Source organism: Mesoplodon densirostris, chromosome 7 (assembly GCF_025265405.1).
Source record: "Mesoplodon densirostris isolate mMesDen1 chromosome 7, mMesDen1 primary haplotype, whole genome shotgun sequence".
NCBI classification, from domain to species: Eukaryota; Metazoa; Chordata; class Mammalia; order Artiodactyla; family Ziphiidae; genus Mesoplodon; species Mesoplodon densirostris.
The window spans coordinates 74,811,928-74,829,646 of record NC_082667.1 but is presented as its reverse complement, the minus strand read 5'-3'; the positions used below and the strand labels follow the sequence as shown (position 1 = coordinate 74,829,646).

At 49.1% G+C, this 17,719-nt stretch overlaps 1 protein-coding gene across 6 annotated transcripts in view; it reads right to left on the bottom strand.

Moving 5' to 3' along the window:
- NAV2 (neuron navigator 2) overlaps positions 1 to 17,719 on the bottom strand; it is a 769,310-nt gene that overhangs the window by 277,795 nt on the left and 473,796 nt on the right. For all 6 annotated transcript variants that reach the window (XM_060105510.1, XM_060105512.1, XM_060105505.1 and 3 more), the window contains exon 2: positions 2,086 to 2,203. In XM_060105510.1, coding sequence (XP_059961493.1) covers positions 2,086 to 2,203 — 118 coding nt within the window. The remainder of the gene's footprint in view (positions 1 to 2,085; positions 2,204 to 17,719) is intronic.

Sequence of the window (17,719 nt, the reverse complement as noted above, 5' to 3'; positions counted from 1 at the left end):
CCCCCCAACCAAGAGATCTGTGTTCACAAGACACTCTGAGATGAAATGTTCTGAAGTGGCTGATGGACAGTCTAGGGAAGAAGTCACATAGGAGATGCCTATGTTTAGCTGCCTTCTCATCTCCCCGTATCCTGGGCCTCTGTTCTCCACACCCAGAGAAGAGGGTGTGAGCCTGGCACAGTCAGGGGTAGAGTTCCATGTGTTGACATCTGGCCTTACTTAGTAGGGAGTCCCTGGGCAGAGGGAGCCTCTCCTGGAGGGCTGGGGGGAAGCAACTTGGTGGCCTGAGTGGCAGCCTGCACCAGTGGTACTAGCTTGAGCCTCTGAAATCACAGTCCAGTAGTTCAGGCCCAGAAAGGTCACTGTCTAGGGAGGTTCATCTCATCTGAATAGATTCAGGGAAGCATCCTCCTGAGCAATGATTAAATACTGTGCTAGCTTACATTTCCCTAGCACTATGCTTAGTAAATTTGCAATACATGTTACCATTCACCTTTGCTGGGCCCTGGCAGATACAACTAATCTATCGTGACACTCTGACATCGATTCAGAGGCCTCTTCATCTTTCTACACATATCTTTCTAGGCAGTGGCTACCAAGTCCTATCCAGAAACACCTTCCAGTATCCAAGCATACTTCATATCTGATACCTACCTTATGCATTTCCCAAGACTGCCACAAGATCAGACAAAGCAGGCATCGCTGTGTCCATTTTAAAGACAGGGAAACAGAGGTGGCAGAGGCCATGTTCAGAGACCCACGTGGCAAGGAGCTGAGAGGGTCTTCTAGGAGCTGAGGGTGGCCTCCAACCAACAGTCAGGGAGAAATCAGGGCTCACACTCCTATAACTGCAAGCAAATGAATTCTGCCAACAGTCTGAGTAAGCCCGACCCCTTTCCCCAGTCAAGCTCCAGATGAGAACTCAAGCCTGACCAACACCTTGACTGCAGCCTTGCAGAGGCACCCAGCTAAGCCATGCTTGCACTTCTGATGCACAGAAATAGTTAATGTATGTTGCGAGACAGTTAATATATGTTGTTTTAAGCCATTAAGTTTGTGACACTTTGTTATACAGCAACAGCAAACTAATACAGGGAAGGAAGGAAAAAGGAGAGAAGAGAAGGAGGACCAATGGAAGCTGGTCTTCAATCAACCTTAGGACAGCAGGGAAGCATCTTTCTCTTTGAAAGTCCAAGACCTTCGCCTAAGGGCAACGTACCTATATTTTTAGGTACAGTCTCCACAGATGTGAGCAGAGCTAGAACTATACAAGGCTTCTTCTCACTTGAAGGAGAAGCAACTTTTCCATAAGAACTCACGCCTGAGGAGCTGGGGCTTCTGTCCGTTTTTTCTGCCTTCTATTTTGGCATGAGTTGGCTGCTAAAGCTGCCAGCGACAACAATCAGCCTAATGCCGTCTAATTGACCTCCCGCCTCCACGGTCTGCTCTGAGTTCTCAGGCAGGACCACTGGGGTGCTTCCCTTAAGACCCAAGGCAAAGCTGTGCCCAGCCTCCACCCACGTTCCTGCCCAGGGTGACTCCTCTCCTGCCGCACACAGCCAAGGCATTAAAAGCCCTGCTGCTCCACTTCCCTTCCCCTAGTATGAAAAACAGAACCAGCCCTCTGCGGAGTTTGATCCTTTGATTTCTCAGACCCGATTAGAGTTCACAGGAATAAACCAGCCCCATATTGCCGTTTTTTTTTTTTTTTTTTTTGAAATATTGCCAGAGTAATCCACAAAAAAGCACCATCGCAGGGGGGAAATGAGAGAGCCAGAAAGATGGTAGGAGGTAAGAAAGGGGACAGAGAGCCCCTCCCCAAACCACCAGCATTTCCCCCCAGCCATGGCTAGTCTTTCTTCTCAGAGAATCAAGATGAGATTGCCACGCGGGTGATCTTATCAGGAAAAGCAAGCTGGTACCCCTCACTCCCCCGGCACAAGACAGTCAAAAAAAGTGTCATACATGTGACAGAAACACTGCATTTTTAGATGTCAGGGTTCCAGTCCCTCTTGCCAGACTCGACCCCGTCTGGACTGGTCTCCACGGTAACTCATCCACCCCTGACGTAAAATCTGCTCTTACCCACAACCTGGATAATCTGGGCCAGGAGGACGCCGTCCGTCACATCTTGCTGGAGATCCTTGATGAGACGTTTGTGGCCTGATTTGGCTAGATAGTGATTGGCCCAGTCCGTGTAGATCTGCAAAAAAGCAAACGGGCAACTTTAGGAACCCCGTCAGATTCCATCTGAGGCAGCTGCTGGGCCAGTACAGTATAGGAGCCACTGTCCCACAGGCGAGCTGTCTGGGGCGAGCCAGCGCCATTAACATGCAGTGCATTGTGCCCAAGGGGTATTCAGCTGGCCAGAGCCAGGCTTTCACCTATTGAGAGATCTGCCATCAAGGCTCAGGAGAAAGCTAAAGAAAGCTTCAAAACATGCAGTGGCCTGAATGGGACAGGGGACACGGAACTAAACAGTCTGCGCCAGACGGCTTTGAGAGGCTGCGACTCTAAATGCAGGCGAGGTCTCCCCCGCCCCACTGCCCTGCCCCGCCCCTTCCCATCTTTTTCTCTTTATTGAGAAAATGTATGGGGAGGTTACCACCCAACAGGCATCTTTTCACGGGCCATTTCAGGGAAAGGAGGGCTATTGAGTTAGCCGAGTTCTCAGGAGCCTGGGTCCCTTGTAAAGGAGCCAAGTACCAAAACACAGAGCGCTTCCATTACTCTTGTGTGAGCGGGGTTATTAATGGCCTCACAATCATCTCAAATTTAATCAGTTTAACTTAAAAGCCTGGCATCATTTTCACAGTTGGGATTCTCTGAACAAAAAACCCCCCAGCAAATTCCAACATATTTAAACACAGCATTGGTGTGCACAGCACCCGAAAGGCAGAGGCTGGGTCATCACGGGATCAGGAAAGCAGACCCCCTTGGGGGACGGAGAGACCTGCCCCTCCCAGTCACAGAATCATCGGCGCAAAGAATATTTGCTTCCAACGAGCCAACAAACACAAGAAAACCCTCGCCTAAAAACTTTCTCCCTAAGTGACATAAGCCAAAAACAAAACTGAAAGCCTCCTCGTCAATTCTGAGTGCTAAGTTTCATGCGTGGACTTGTGAGTTTGTGGGGGACATGCAGGTCCTGTTTATCAGCACCTTTTTTTTTTCCCCAGGAGGGATACAAACCCACGCCTGCTCAGAAGGAGAAGTATCCCACCTCAGCTGGGCCGTGTTTGCAGGTGCAGTTCACGCACTAATCCATGTGATGTCTCCACCAAAATGATGAAGGTGGTCACTGTATCTCCACTAGCAGGCCTGCTCCGAGAGCTCGCGTGACTCACGGAGCAGTGGAAGCCCTGTCCTTGCCCCAGCTCTCACTCTTCCCAACACGGGGCTCAGGGGAATCTCACGCAGTGGGGTGCTGTCCTTCAAGGCCCCCGGAATGGGGACTGAGGGCCAGGGCCTGGACTTGCAAAGCAGGCCCTTCGAGGGAGGCGGTACCTCTGGCTACTCCCCCTGGGACCGTGAAGGCCTCATCCCAAGAGGGGTCAAGGCAGACGTGCACGTTCCACTTCATCAAGCGCTGAGAACAGACGACGCCTATCCACCCCCCAGCCCCCAACTCGAAGCTTCCACTGCAGAGACCCACACCACAGTATGGTTCTATTTCACACCTCGGACCATGGCATCTAATCCTTAAATCCATGTCACTTCCCTTCCTCATGACTCCCAAATTGTCAGATAGAAGCTCTAGTTCAGCAAGATCATTTTCAACTTCACAAGCACTGAGAAGGCTAAGGAAGCCGAGCGCCATCTTGGTCATTACAATGGCCAATCTGAGAGATCATGCGATGAAACTGTTAAGAGGGAGAGAGAGAAAGGGAAAAACATTCAAAGGAAAAGAGAAAGACCTGGGTTCGAGTCCCAGCCCTGGAGGCTCCCCAGGGTGGGGATTTGGGTCTGTTTTGTTCAGTTTCTCAACATGTATCTCTGGAGAAATGGGTGTATGACCTCAGGTGAGCTATTTAACTCTCTGAGCCTAGGTTTTCTTATCTGTAAAATGGAATAAATACCATGTACTTGTCAGCTCTTAGGAGGACTGAGTGATATAACATATTCGGAAATAAGTGCCTTATGCAGTGTAGGAGCTTAATAACAACTAACACATACAGAGGCTAATACATGCCAGACACTGGTACAGACACTTTACATGCATTAACTCATTTCATCCTTATTCTCTGTGGTAGATGCTATTATTGTGTCTATTTTTCAGAGGAGAAAACTAAAGTGTAGAGAGGTAAAGTAACTTATCTAAGATCACAGGGGAGTGGCAGAGCCAGGATATGAACCCAGGCTGACTAACTCTAGAATCCCTTAGACACTCTCCAACACTGCTTCTCTGAATACAAATATCAATTCTTCAATTCACTCACCCCCTCCATGACACCGTCCTACTGACTCGGCTCATTCTCTGTTATGTTCACACTGAAAGAATTGTTTAAAAATAAATAAACCCCCCAGACCTATCCATTGCTGTCTGAATGCCCTTTGGCAAGTCACTTGCCTTTTCTGGGCTTCAGTTTATCCAGCTGTAAAATGGGCACAGTAAGGTCTACTTCAGAAGGTGGTTGTGAAGACTCAGTGAAGCACCACCTGGAAGCCCCTGACCTGACCCACCTGGGGCTCAGGAAGCAGAGGCAGCAGGTGGTCAAGAGGAGGGCACTGGAGTCAGCAGACTGCTCTAAATCTTGGCTGTCACGCTGCCTATTACGTCTGTGTCCTTTGGCCTGGGTGTCCTCATTTACAAGAGGGGATAATAATACCAACATCATTGGGCCATTATGAAGGCGATACAAGTTCATACACATAAAGGACACAGAATCTGACACATGCTAAGTGTTCAGTAGATAAAAAGAATAATTAGAAATTTGACTACCAGCATTATAAAATGGGCCAGAACAAAACCAGCCACAGCCTCTACCCTGAACCTCCAGGACACAGATGACTTGAAGACTCACTCCCCTTCTCTTTCACAAGGTACAATTCCGAGAGTCTGGAGCACTCCCATCTGGAATCACAAACCACAGTAGACTGGGAAAGAAAAGCAGGCCAGGCTGGTACAGAGAGTGATACCTGGCTGGTATCTTCCCTCAACAGGAGATACACCGCAGTGATGTCTCAAGCCCTGGAGGGATCCTACCATCTGAGGGTCTGAGGGACCACGAGAACATCCCAAAGCTTCAAGCCACCTGCCCCACAACCATCAGCTGAGGTGAGAACAGGCCACGGACAAGGACACCGCTGAGTGGGAGGGGATACAGGTACCTCTGCTCGTTCCCTTCCTAGGTGATTAAGGGTATTTTAAAATAGAAGTATCCTCCCTAAAGCCAGCCCTCTCTTGTGTCTATACAATCCAGCAGGAAACCAAGGTTAAACAAGCTTCTTTCAACAAGTACAGGGGTAACCCTCTCCCACTCAGCCATCAGCACACACAGTGTGGAGCCCTGGCGACGCCACACAGGTATCTAGCATACCAGGGAGAACTTTCAAAGTTCTACAGTGGTCAGAAATGGCTCTGCCAAAGAAGTGAACCTCTCTACTCTACGCTGTTTAAGACAGAGCTCTTGTTCTCCTAACTCCAATCTACCTACATACCACAACCAACTTAATCTTCCAAGAGCACAGCTCTAGTCCTATCACCTGCTCACAAAATCATCAACGGCTCCCCACTGAATGGAAGGCAGACTTTTCATACTGCAGTTCAAGGCAGGCTTCTCATCCATCCACTCTTCCCCAGCCAGTGTCGACCTCGCAGGGGAGGCAGTGCGTGGGTAAGTGAAAAGCTTGGGCTTGGGAACTGACCAAGTCAAGGTGGCCCTTGGCATGTGAATTTCTTTTCACCTCTCTGTACCTCAGTTTTATCCTCCATAAAATGGGGATTACACCAAATATATGATAAGGCAGGGAGGGACTGGCCAACTGTGACCCAGGCCAAACCCAAGGGACCACCTGTTTCTGTAAACAAAGTTCTATGGGAGCCCAGCCACACCCATTTGTTATCTGTAGCTGCTTTCAGACCACAATGGCACAGCTGTGTAGTTGTGATAGAGGCTTCTGGCCCGCACAGCCTCAAATATTTACTGTCCAGCTCTTTACAGAAGAAAGTGGCCAGTCTGTGTCATAGGGACTGAATGACATAATATGCCTACACATAGCAAGGGCTCAGTAATAATTACAATTACCCTCAGGAAAACTGGACCTCACACTTCCCCATCTCTGAACTCCTGCCATGCCACCCACCTGAGTGCCTCCACCTGGGGCCACCCCAAAACACTCCATTCCTATGCTGGTTCCTCCAGGAAGTCACCCTTGATTTCCTCATTGCATCCTGAGCTGCATAAGAAGCAGAGAACCTGTTCGCTGGCACCACCTCCTCACCCCACCCCCAGATTGTGGCAGAGATGGTGTCTCTCAAGGCGGGGGCACAGCAGGTGGTCAGTAAGTGGCTGCCCGACATTGAGCTGAATGGAGAGAAAAAGGGCAAACCCTTGGGAAACTGATTGCATTGGAGACTTAACGTGAGCTCTCAGTGAATCCTCAAACCAGGATCTCAAGTCTCTTTATTGACTGAAAAGAGGAAGGAATAGAGAAAATAAATCAGTCCAGAGTGCAAGCTCGTTAATCAGGACCTATCAAACAAGAATCATTGATTATCTGGAGTTTCCTCTCCCCAGCTCTCGACTTTCTGAAGAAGTGAGTCACAAGAAAGTGCCTAGATTTATTTTAAGAAACACAGTTTTCATGGGCCCTGCTACGCACTGACACACTTCAGCCCCATGCCTCTCACTTGCTGTTTCAGTAGCTCATGCAACGACTACCATTCTTCCAAGGAGCACCTTTGGAAAATAAACTCACAATATCCTTAGTCATCGAAGACTACTTCGGGTTCAGGAACTCAACAAAAATGGAACAGTGTGTGTTTGAAAGATTTTAAGCAAGGGCTAAGGCCTGCAGGGCTTCCTCTGTAAGCCTCAGGCATTCAGAATCAACTTCTCCAGAGCCTCTCCTTCCTCAGAGTTCCAAAGACTTAGGGCTTCTGTTGCTTTTACGCTGGAGCCCACTCATCCTTGATCGGTGAACTTTTCAGTAGAAATGGGCAAGACAAAGAACCACACAGTTCTAGGAAAGAATAAAACAACCATCCCCACCCCCAACTCCAAATCATCACATCATTCCAGAGAAAAGATTCCAGAGGAAAAGGCTCTAGAATCGTTTCACACCAGTATCCGAAGGAGTCTTTCCCGCTCTGGCTCTGACCCATCTCGCTGAGTTTACCCCCTTTCCCACCCCCTCTAACGGGAGACCCAGTGCTCCAGAAGCGCCCGGTGAGGGAAAGGAGCTGCTGTCAGAGGCTTGAAAAGAAAAAAGGGGAAGGAGGACAATGACAGCTGAAGAGCGAATTCATTTTGATTCACTTGATTAGCCCTGACAGAATTTCAAGCAGTGTGTCATTTGTTTGCTTATAACTCCACATCATTCCATATCAAACAGGCTGAAATCAAAGAGGGAAAATCTCGACAGATCAAGCGAAGTAAAGAACCTGACTATTAGTTGTAAGAAGAAAACTGATAAAAATTGCACTGATGTTAAACCAACGGGGAAGGTGCCGAGTTTATACTGCAATTAGCTCTCAAATGAAGGGGGACGGGCAGCTCTAAGGAAGAAACCTCCCAAAATTCCATAAAATAACTGCACCCAAAGTCATTGCCCTAACAACTGTAAATGCAGACCAACATGCTGGGCACGCAGCTTGATGGACGCCGAAGGCAGCAGATAGCTTTAGCACAGCCAGTTCCAGGAGGAAAAGAGTACAATGTATCTCTTAGCAGGAAACGCCAGGGTGGAGATGTAAGATACAAGTACACTAGTCATTTAGCATCTGAGGTGGTTTCCAGCCCATCCATTGTAAAGAGAACTCAACTGTTCGGCCTCCATTCAATGTCCCGCTTTAGACTTTGGGAACATCATCAACATCCCATCATCTCCATGACTGCGCAGTGTGTGGTTAAATGGTTTAGTTCTGATTGCCCTGAAGCACAAAAAATGATATTGCAACAATAGTATAGAGTGTCCACCCAGCACCTGAATACCACAAAGAATGATTATTCAATTAGTCACAGTTTTAAGACAATCAAAACGCACCATTTGTTATTAAGGGCAAAGCTGGTTAACACGTTCACTTCAGTATCCCCGGCATCTCGAAAGGAGCCCGGTACCTACCCCACAGGTGTGGCCACATGTCCACAGATCATTTTAACTGCCTGGGGTGAAGTAAGGGGCCTGAAGTTAGCTGGTGGCTTTTTCCCTCTTCCCCTCTCTCCCCATCAGTCTAATATATCCTTTCTTAAGGTAGACCCTGCCCTGATTAAAACCACTGCCTTGAAACAAACATTCAAATGGGTGAATGGTGTCCCCGGCCCTATACATTGGAAAAAGACGGGGAGCACGGAGAAGCCAATCCAGGCCACACAGCCCAGCAGGGGCTGAGCCTGAACGCTGGCACTGCTCCCCGTTTTCTCAAAGGAAGAGTCCAGTTCTGCCCAGCGTCCGTGGTTCTCACTACATGCCCACCCTAGAGGTCAATGACCCTCCTCCATCCCCATGTTTGCCATCTCCCGATGCATTACTCAGGTCATTTGCGGTTTTTCATCAACCGCGGTAATTATACAAGGGCAGTGTGTCTGCAACTCTCAGGAGCTGGTGTGGACCAGGGTTCAGATCTGGCTCTGCCTCTTACCAGCCAGGTGGCCCACAACGAGTCAGGGCCAGCTGAGCGTGGGGGGCCCTCACGTACACGGTGGTGATATGCAGGTTTGCTTTACAGACGAAATGAAAACATGTATGTCAATGGTTAACACAGTGTCTGGAGCACAGTATTGAATAAATGGTGGTTATTCATATTCAAATGAATATAAGTTTTGGGGGAATAAGTCATTCTAAATTGCTGAGAGCTTCCACTTCTGAAAGCCAGCTTTTAACTATGCCATAGGGACTCTTTCCCAAATAGATTATAACGATCCCTGCTTTTTAAATTAACCCAATTCCATGTTTTCTTGATGACCTGTGGACGTCACTATGAATAGCATTTTGATGCATACAAGGATGCCCTTAAGGCTGCAGAGTTGCTGGACTGTCTTTAAAAGACCCCAGAGTCCTTTAAAATTAGGTGTAAAGTAAAAGAAGTACCATTCAAGCAAGAGCCTTGATAGGACTTTTCCATTGATGAAAACACCTAAGTGGAAGGCTTTTGCGGCACCCCTCTGAGCTGCTCAGAGGGTCGGTAGGGAAGGCTTCTTGGCTCTCAGCTGGTCTCTAGCCAGGTAAGGCTGCTAGAAAGCTGGGCTCCAGAGCACCTAGATGTGACTGGGGTCTGTATCTCCCACGCGAGCACGTGCAGAATGGGACTGCCAGCCCCCGTGCTCAATATACGTTTTGGAACATGGTTCACAGGATCTTGTTTACACCAGGGAGTATACATCCCTGTCTGGACCCAGAAGATAGCAGCAGGGGGAGGAAGGAGCCCACTGCTGGTTTTCTCCCTTTTTAACGGGCTGTAACCTACATACTTGTATGCACAACCAGCAAAGAGCCACCCTGACACCTGCCCATATGTATGCTTCTGTCCCTAAGGGATATGCACACGTGTACACACACACACAGCAGGTGACTAGAGGAGGGGCAGGGCTTATCGCTAATCCGAATTTCCATCCACTCCCCTCACCACCCTTCCTCCTACTTTACCTCTGAATGATATCAAGTCAAGATAAGGTGCTCAGAGCTGCATGTACGCCCTGGTGCCTTGAGCAAACCCTGCCTGAGCAGCCGCCTCTGCAGGGTCCCACTCTTGCTGCATCCTTGTGTAGGATGCTAACTACCATCCTCCAAATTCTATGGTGAACTGATAAAGAGAGCACCTTCTAGAGTCAGACTGCTTAGGTGCCAGACATGCCTCAACCACTTCCCGGCAGAGTTATCCCAGGCAAGTTCCTTAAACTATGTCTGAGCCTCCGTTTCCTCATCTGTAAAATGGGTCGACTCCCTATTCAGGTTCTTGTGAGATTGAAAAGAGGTCATGTAAATGGGAAGGAAATGTAAACAAGAGGGGATATATGTTTACGTATAACCGATTCACTTTGCTGTACAGCAGAAACACAATACTGTAAAGCAACTATATTCCAATAAAAATTAATTTAAAAAAGATGATGAGAAGGAAAAAAGAAAAGAAAAGAGGTCATCTAACAATGCCCAGTGCACAGTAAGGGCACACAGTATGTTAGTGCCAATTACCATTACCATGAAGATGATGCCATGCACTGTGAACACTTGGCAAACAATGGATTCCTTTAGTTCCCAACTCACCTGTGAGGAAGGTATTATTTCCCCCATTTTACAGATGAGGAAATGGAGGCTCTGAGAGGGGAAATGACTTTCCCAATGTCACACACTAGTGTGCAGCCTTTGATAGCAGAGACTCTGGTTCCTAATGATGCTACACTGCTCCTCAGAGGCCCACGCACGAACCGCGAGCCACAGAAGGGTGAGCGTCTCGGCCGCGTGGGAAAAGCAGCCAGAGAGTGAGGCTCGTTGCACAACAGGCACCTCAATGTCACCCGCGCATGCCCCTGGGAACACAGTTGGCTGCTTGTCACTCACGCCTAACAGATCCAAGAGGGGAGCTGACACTTTCCCATGTCACCAAAGCACAAGCCCAACATCATTTCACAACAGTGTCACTTTCGCAAAAATAAAAATGCCAGTACAAGAGGAGTTACCACTGCAGGGTTGTATCCGGATGGGAAATGCTCAGGAGTAAAGTCCCCCAGTTCCTCCAGCCTGAAGTGGACCAGGCCGGCCTGGGAAGGGCCCCTCAGCCACACAATGGTGGCATTGTCTTGCGGGAACACCAACCAGCCGCAGGTGGGCGTGCACAGCAACTCCGGAGGTTTTGAAACTGTGCCTCTAGAAAAAGACACCAGGCTGGTGAACGTGCAGGGAGGCACTGGTGAGACCTTAAGGATGAGCACGTAGGCGCCTGCTTACCCCACACCTTGGGCTGACCCACCTTCGACGCCTAGGATGCCCCTTGCTTGCTTGCTCAGTCCTCCTGGGATAGGCTGTGCTCTGCCCTGCACTTGACAGGATACATAGTCCTTTCCCATTTGTTTCCTCACTATGGCCACCACCTGTGCATAAGGGGAGGATGTGCTTCTGTTGAGAGCCTACTGTGTGCCAGGCATTTTCTACCTGTGATCTCATCTACAATCTCTCCCTGCTGGAGTGACAGGTGCAGGAGAACAAAAATTCTCATCTGCTTTGCTCACTGAATTTTTCCAAACATCCAGTATGGGGCCTGGCACACAGTAGGTGCTCACTAAATATCTGTTGACTAAATGAGTCATCCCCATTTTACATACTGGAAAACAGAGGCTCTAAAAGGTTAAGAAATGTACATAGGGTCCCACAGCTAACAAATGGTGATGCTCCATTTGAGCCAGGCAGCCTGGTCCTGCGGCTACCAGCTCTTACAAAAAATGTGCAGCCAGGTCTCCCGAGGGCCTCCCTGGAAAGTCAAATAAGGCCAAGTAAGGATGAAGACTATCACTGCTGCCTTCAGAATAAAACTGGGCTCCCCCGGCAGCACTTCCTCTCACCTACTCCAACCAAAGACGCAAGATCTGAATAACTTTTACCATCATGTCCAGCATCTCCAAGAAAGCCAAATGTCAGAGCCCACTTGGAATTTCTCAAGTATTTTCTCTCCCTTCCTGTGTTCATTAGTCATTAGAGATATTCTCTTCCCAAGAGCTTCCTCTATGGCTGTGATGGGAACCAGGCCCCCCCCACCCCCGAGGCAGGCCTGGAGGGAGGGAAGGAGGAGATGGGGTGGAGGGTAGGGGGAGATGCTGAGCACACTCTTTGACAGCAAACATCCCCAAACCCAACAAGAGCTTGTGAGAGCTGCCTGGCAGGGTGGCCACACCTGAGGGGCTGGTGCCAACCTGGGCAACAATACGGACCTCCCTCCCGTCTGGTCATGAACTGACCTTTTATTTTTTTTTATTTTATTTTTTTGCGGTACGCAGGCCTCTCACTGTTGTGACCTCTCCCGTTGCGGAGCACAGGCTCCGGACGTGCAGGCTCAGCAGCCACGGCTCACGGGCCCAGCCGCTCCGCGGCATGTGGGATCTTCCCGGACCGGGGCATGAACCCGTGTCCCCTGCATCGGCAGGCGGACTCTCGACCACTGCGCCACCAGAGAGGCCCGAACTGACCTTTTAAATATTAGCCTCCCTCCGGTCCTCCAAGCCTCCACAGTTCCCCTCATCTGCAGACTGCAGGTAAGGGGATTCCGGCCATTGCGCTTCTCAGTCGCTCCTGTCCAGCCCAAATGCCTCAGCTTAGCTTCCTAGGCACAGGCTCCCCAGGATTTTGGCCCTACCAGGTCCAGTCAAGACCTTGGAGTCCTGGGTAGCCTCTGGTAGGTTGCTTAACCTCTCTGAGTCTGTCTCCTCTTCACAGGATTGTTAAATGCATAAAGGGAAACGTTAGACCTAAGGGACCTCACACATTTGGACACGGAGTTTGCCAAGGCGTTGAGCAAGCCACTTTCTGAGCCTCAGCTTCCACATTTGTAAAATGGGATAATAATTTATTATCTACTGTGAGGACTACATGAGAAGGTTTGTGAAGTCCTTAGCACAGTGCCTGGCACTTCGGTGGAACCTTTACATTTTTTTAAACTTATTTTTATTTTTGGCCACACCATGCAGAATGCAGGATCTTAGTTCCCCAACCAGGGATCGAACCCGTGCCCCCTGCAGTGGGAGCACAGAGTCTTAACCCCTGGACCGCCAGGGAAGTCCCAGGACCCTTTAAATGTTCGTTTCCTTTCCTGCCTCGTCTCCATGTCCCCAACCCACAAGTTCCTCTGGTCCACCACTCACACCACAGGCTCTGTGCCACGTTAACCTTCGGTCCCTGCTGGTGGGTCTTCTGGTCTGGCGTGTCCTCCCGCATCCCCTCCGTTTGGCAGGATGTTCTTTTCTAGAAAGCAGCCCCGACTGCCAGGCTCCTCTCCCTTCTTTGAAATCCTAGTGCACCTACAATTAAACACACCTGCGTGCCTAGCTGCCCAGCCCCTGGACCTTTGCCCACGCCACCCTCTCCGCCAGCAGCGCCATCTCTACACCACCACCTGGCAAATGCCCATTCGGTGTCTTAAAAGCCGAGTCAAGTCTCAATCCCTGTAAAGCCATTGCCAACTCACTGTCTCACTCCCAACAGGAAATTCTTTGTTCCTTCTTGGCTCCAAAAGCACTTTGCACATGGCTTCCTCATGGTTATTAGAACCATCCACATCTCAACTGGGGGCTTCTCCAGAGTAGAGAACAAATTTTCTACATCTTTGAAACAGTAGCACAATGCCTGACTCCCTAGAGGAGCTCAATAAACAAGAACTTACTGACTTACTGGAGAGTTACTGACTTACTGGAGGTGGACAGATGGACAAAAAATGGAGGGGTAGACCAGTGAACGTTCAGATGGATGGACAGACAGATGGATGAAATAGATGGGATGGACGAATGTATCTGTTCCCCTTCACTGCCTAGAACATAAAGTCCCCATGAAATCAAGATGATGATTCATGTATCTTTTAGACCAGTCGTAGTACAAGACACAGAACAGGCACTGGTAGGTAACACTTTGCTGTGAGAATTTCCAGCAACGCGGTAGTGACCCACCTGACTGTGGACATTAAAGTGTTCTTTAAAATGATACACACACAGAAACACACACACGCTAGAGCAGGCTTGTACTGGCTCTGGAGAGTTGACTGTTAAACTTTTAGGAAATCTGTGAGTTAGCTGTTAACCAGCCATTAATTATAAAGGAATATCAGAAAGTGAAATTTAAGAAAACAATCCCATTTACAATTGCATCGAAAATAAGTTACCGAAGACTGAGTTCTCACCTTTGAGCAGTTGTCTTCTAGTCGTTCAACTCTGAATTACCAGATTGGCCTAAAATTATTCAAAATATTCTCTGAAAGGGACTTCCCTGGTGGCATAGTGGTTAAGAATCTGCCTGCTAATGCAGGGGACATGGGTTTGAGCCCTGGTCTGGGAAGATCCCACGTGCCGTGGTGCCACAACTACTGAGCCTGCATTCTAGAGCCCGTGAGCCACAACTACTAAGCCCGTGCGCCTAGAGCCCGTGCTCCGCAACGAGAAGCCACCGCGATGAGAAACCCGCACACCACAAAGAAGAGTAGCCCCCGCTCACCGCAACTAGAGGAAGCCCACGCAAGGCAACGAAGACTCAATGCATCCAGAAATAAATAAAAAATTCAAAAAAAAATTATCTGAAAGGATTAATAGGAAATGATTAGACATTCTGATCTCCAGGAATGTCTATCTCCAGTAGACAGATATTGGGACAGATAGACTGGAACTATCTCCAGTGGATAGTCCCAATCTCTCTACAGTGTTGTCGTATGAGGTAATCCTGAATCCCAGGAGACCAATTCATCCATAATTACAATTACAGAATGTCAGTGACTGAAGAACCTCTGGTGATCTGATACAACCCTAAATTTATAGTTGAAGAAAGTGAGGCCAATTTAAGTTACTTTTTTTTTTTTTTTTTTTTTTTGCGGTACGAGGGCCTCTCACTGTTGTGGCCTCTCCCGTTGCGGAGCACAGGCTCCGGACGCGCAGGCTCAGCGGCCATGGCTCTCACGGGCCCAGTCGCTCCGCGGCATGTGGGATCTTCCCGGACCGGGGCACGAACCCGTGTCCCCTGCATCGGCAGGCGGACTCTCAACCACTGCGCCACCAGGGAAGCCCCCTTGCAACCCTTTATAAACCGTCCCTCACTCTACCACTGCTGCAAGGCTAACACAGATCTGCTTTATGTCATTACAGATTCACTTGGGCTTTCTGAACTGTATACACATAGAATTATGTATACTTTAAAATTACATTATATAAACTTATAATAAAATTTTTAAAGGTAGTCGTACTCAAAACTCATCATTCCCTTTAAAATTATCTTTCTACATTTTACCATTGTTTATGCTCGAGGTGATTTACATCTATTTCCTCCATATGAGGGAAACAGTATGTAATGGTATAGTCTTGCACATCTCTTGCCAGTTCAGAGATGTCACATTTGGTAGACTGAAATCAGCCTTGGTAGGAGGATTTACCTTGGAAATCAGCAAGTGCTACCTATCAATTGTGAGCCCACTGTTAACCGCCACTAGGCGTGCACAGGTGAGTGGTGGGGGTGGGATGTTCCTTTCTTCCCCCCCCTCCCCCACCCCACACCAAGGAGGAGCTTTTTTGTTACGTAAAATAATGTGTATGAGTGTGCAAATTTAGAGGAGTGCAGACTGAGCTAAAATGCTTTGCATCAGAAAGACAGAGTTCAGGCAGAGAAGGAAGAGGTCGGAGCTGGACCGACCGGGAAGCAGGAAGGCTGTGTGGGTGGCGAGGAAGGAAGAAGCCCTGGAGACAAGATCAAGGGGCATTTAATGAACCTGTACATGGTCCAAACACAGCCCTTTCAAATCTTCAATAAAATCTATATTCTTACCGGTGCTTTCTAGGGCTAGTGGAATCCTTCTTAGGAAGGCCTAAGGTGCCAAGTCCTGCTTCCCAGTGGGTGAAGGGGCAGGAGAGAGTGAGCCAGAGCCAATTAGGTTACCCCCATTCCAGAGTGATGAGCTTTATCCACAGGGCCGAGGGGTAGATGGCGAGCTCGTGGTACCCCTATGTAGCACCGAGCTGGGTGTGTGTGTCCTAAGGCACTCACTCAAGGAATGCTGGCAGACAGGCCCTCTTGGTGGCCTCCTCCCTCCTCCCCGCACAAGCCTCCTGGATTCCAGCATCGGTCTCCCAAATATTTACGGCCCACAAGCTGCCTCGCCCCTTCCTGCCCCCTACACTGACTCCGCCACCCACCGAGGTGTCCCAACTGGCCCTGCCCCCGATGCTGCCCATTCCCGGGCACTGGGCCTGGCCCCGTCTCAGCCTGACCCTGGTGATCAAAACTCACCTGACATGTTCCATTCCATTCCATCGGGGCTTCCTAGGTCCCAGGTATGCAGCTCTTCCAGGGATTGCCTGGTGAGTCACTGTTCCCAGCTAACATTTACGTTCCCAACGGAGTCATCAATGCTTTACTTCCAGGAGAATGGCTAGGGGGAAAGGCAACCACACTGGCAAGCTTGGGAGAGAGTTTTTTGTCTTTTTTAAATGGTGAAAGGGTTTTTTGGGGCCAATCAGATCACTGCAGGTGAGTGGCTATATAAACAGTACATTGCTCACTAAAATTCACGACCCACGGGACAAACAGTGTGCACTCTTGGTAACTGTTTGAGAATGCTCCCTTACCCAGGAAACCTGAGTAATGGATGACAGTTTAAGGATTTCCCCTGGCTCAGGTTTCTCGAGAAGATTAAGCAGCCAAAGCAGGCTGATTCATAGGAAGAAGCAGATTCAGAGAAGACCCCAAGCATGGGGGCCGGGGGCAGTCCCCTTTTCTGCATGAGGGGCTGGGAGGCAGGGGCAAAGCAAGATGGTGGGTGGGGCTCCACCCAGTGAAAGAGGGAGGGGCACAGCTGAGGGGCCCTGGGAAATAAACGGGGTACCATGTGTCCTTATTCTCCCCCACTTCCAAGCAGGTTTATGGTTGGCACAGAAAAGGTAACAGCCATGAACTCTGTGAATTCTATGTTAGTGACAAGGAGAAAATGGTGTGCAGTGGTTCAGAGGGTGAGGTCAGATCTGGGATCAAATCCCGGCTTCACCTCTGAACGTACCCAAATCCAGGCAAGTCACTTAAATGCAAGCTCAGTTTCTTCATCAGTAAAATGGAGATAATAATGGTACCTAGTGCATAAACTTATATTAAGGATCGATGAGAAAAAATGTGCAGCACCTGTGAGCCCACGCACACAGGTACCCAATGAAGGGTAATGATGCTTATTAAGGAAGGTCCAGGTGCTCCAAGGGGAAACTTAGAAGGTCTGGCAGCCTCAAAAATGGTCAGAGAGCTTCATCCCATTGGGCAGAGAGGCACTAGGCCTGCCAGAGACAGTGCTGTGTCATTTGTGGGAAAGTTGTGTGACAAAGGCTTTAAAAATCTCTGGAGATAGGCGGTTCCCAGCAGTGGCTGGCATTGCCCTGGCCCAGGAAACACTGCCCTGTTCGGTCTCCATTTAGGAGCCTCCTTCCTTTCTGAGCAACTCCACGGCCAAGAGACTTGGCCACGGTGGAAGTGGCCGTTGTGCCCCGGGCCCCTCTCCAGCCCAGATGTCAGAGCTCTCAGGCCTGGGGAAATCTCGGGGGTTCTGTGTTTTGTATTTTTATAATGGGCTTTTACTAGGAAGACTACCAGATACCAAGCTGGCACCCAAGACAGAAGGGGCCAACCTGGCCCGGAGCACAAAAAGAACCATTTGCACAAAGATACTGTTTATTCTACAAAGTTCTGGAAGTAAGCCCCGACTGATTCATCTCAAGAAGAATACATAAAGTCCTAACTACAACTCAGCCATTACCTCCCATCTGCGGTGCTTATAACTTATAAAGCCGTTCTGTAGATACAATCTAATCTGAGCCACACCACAACCCTGGGAAAAGGGGGA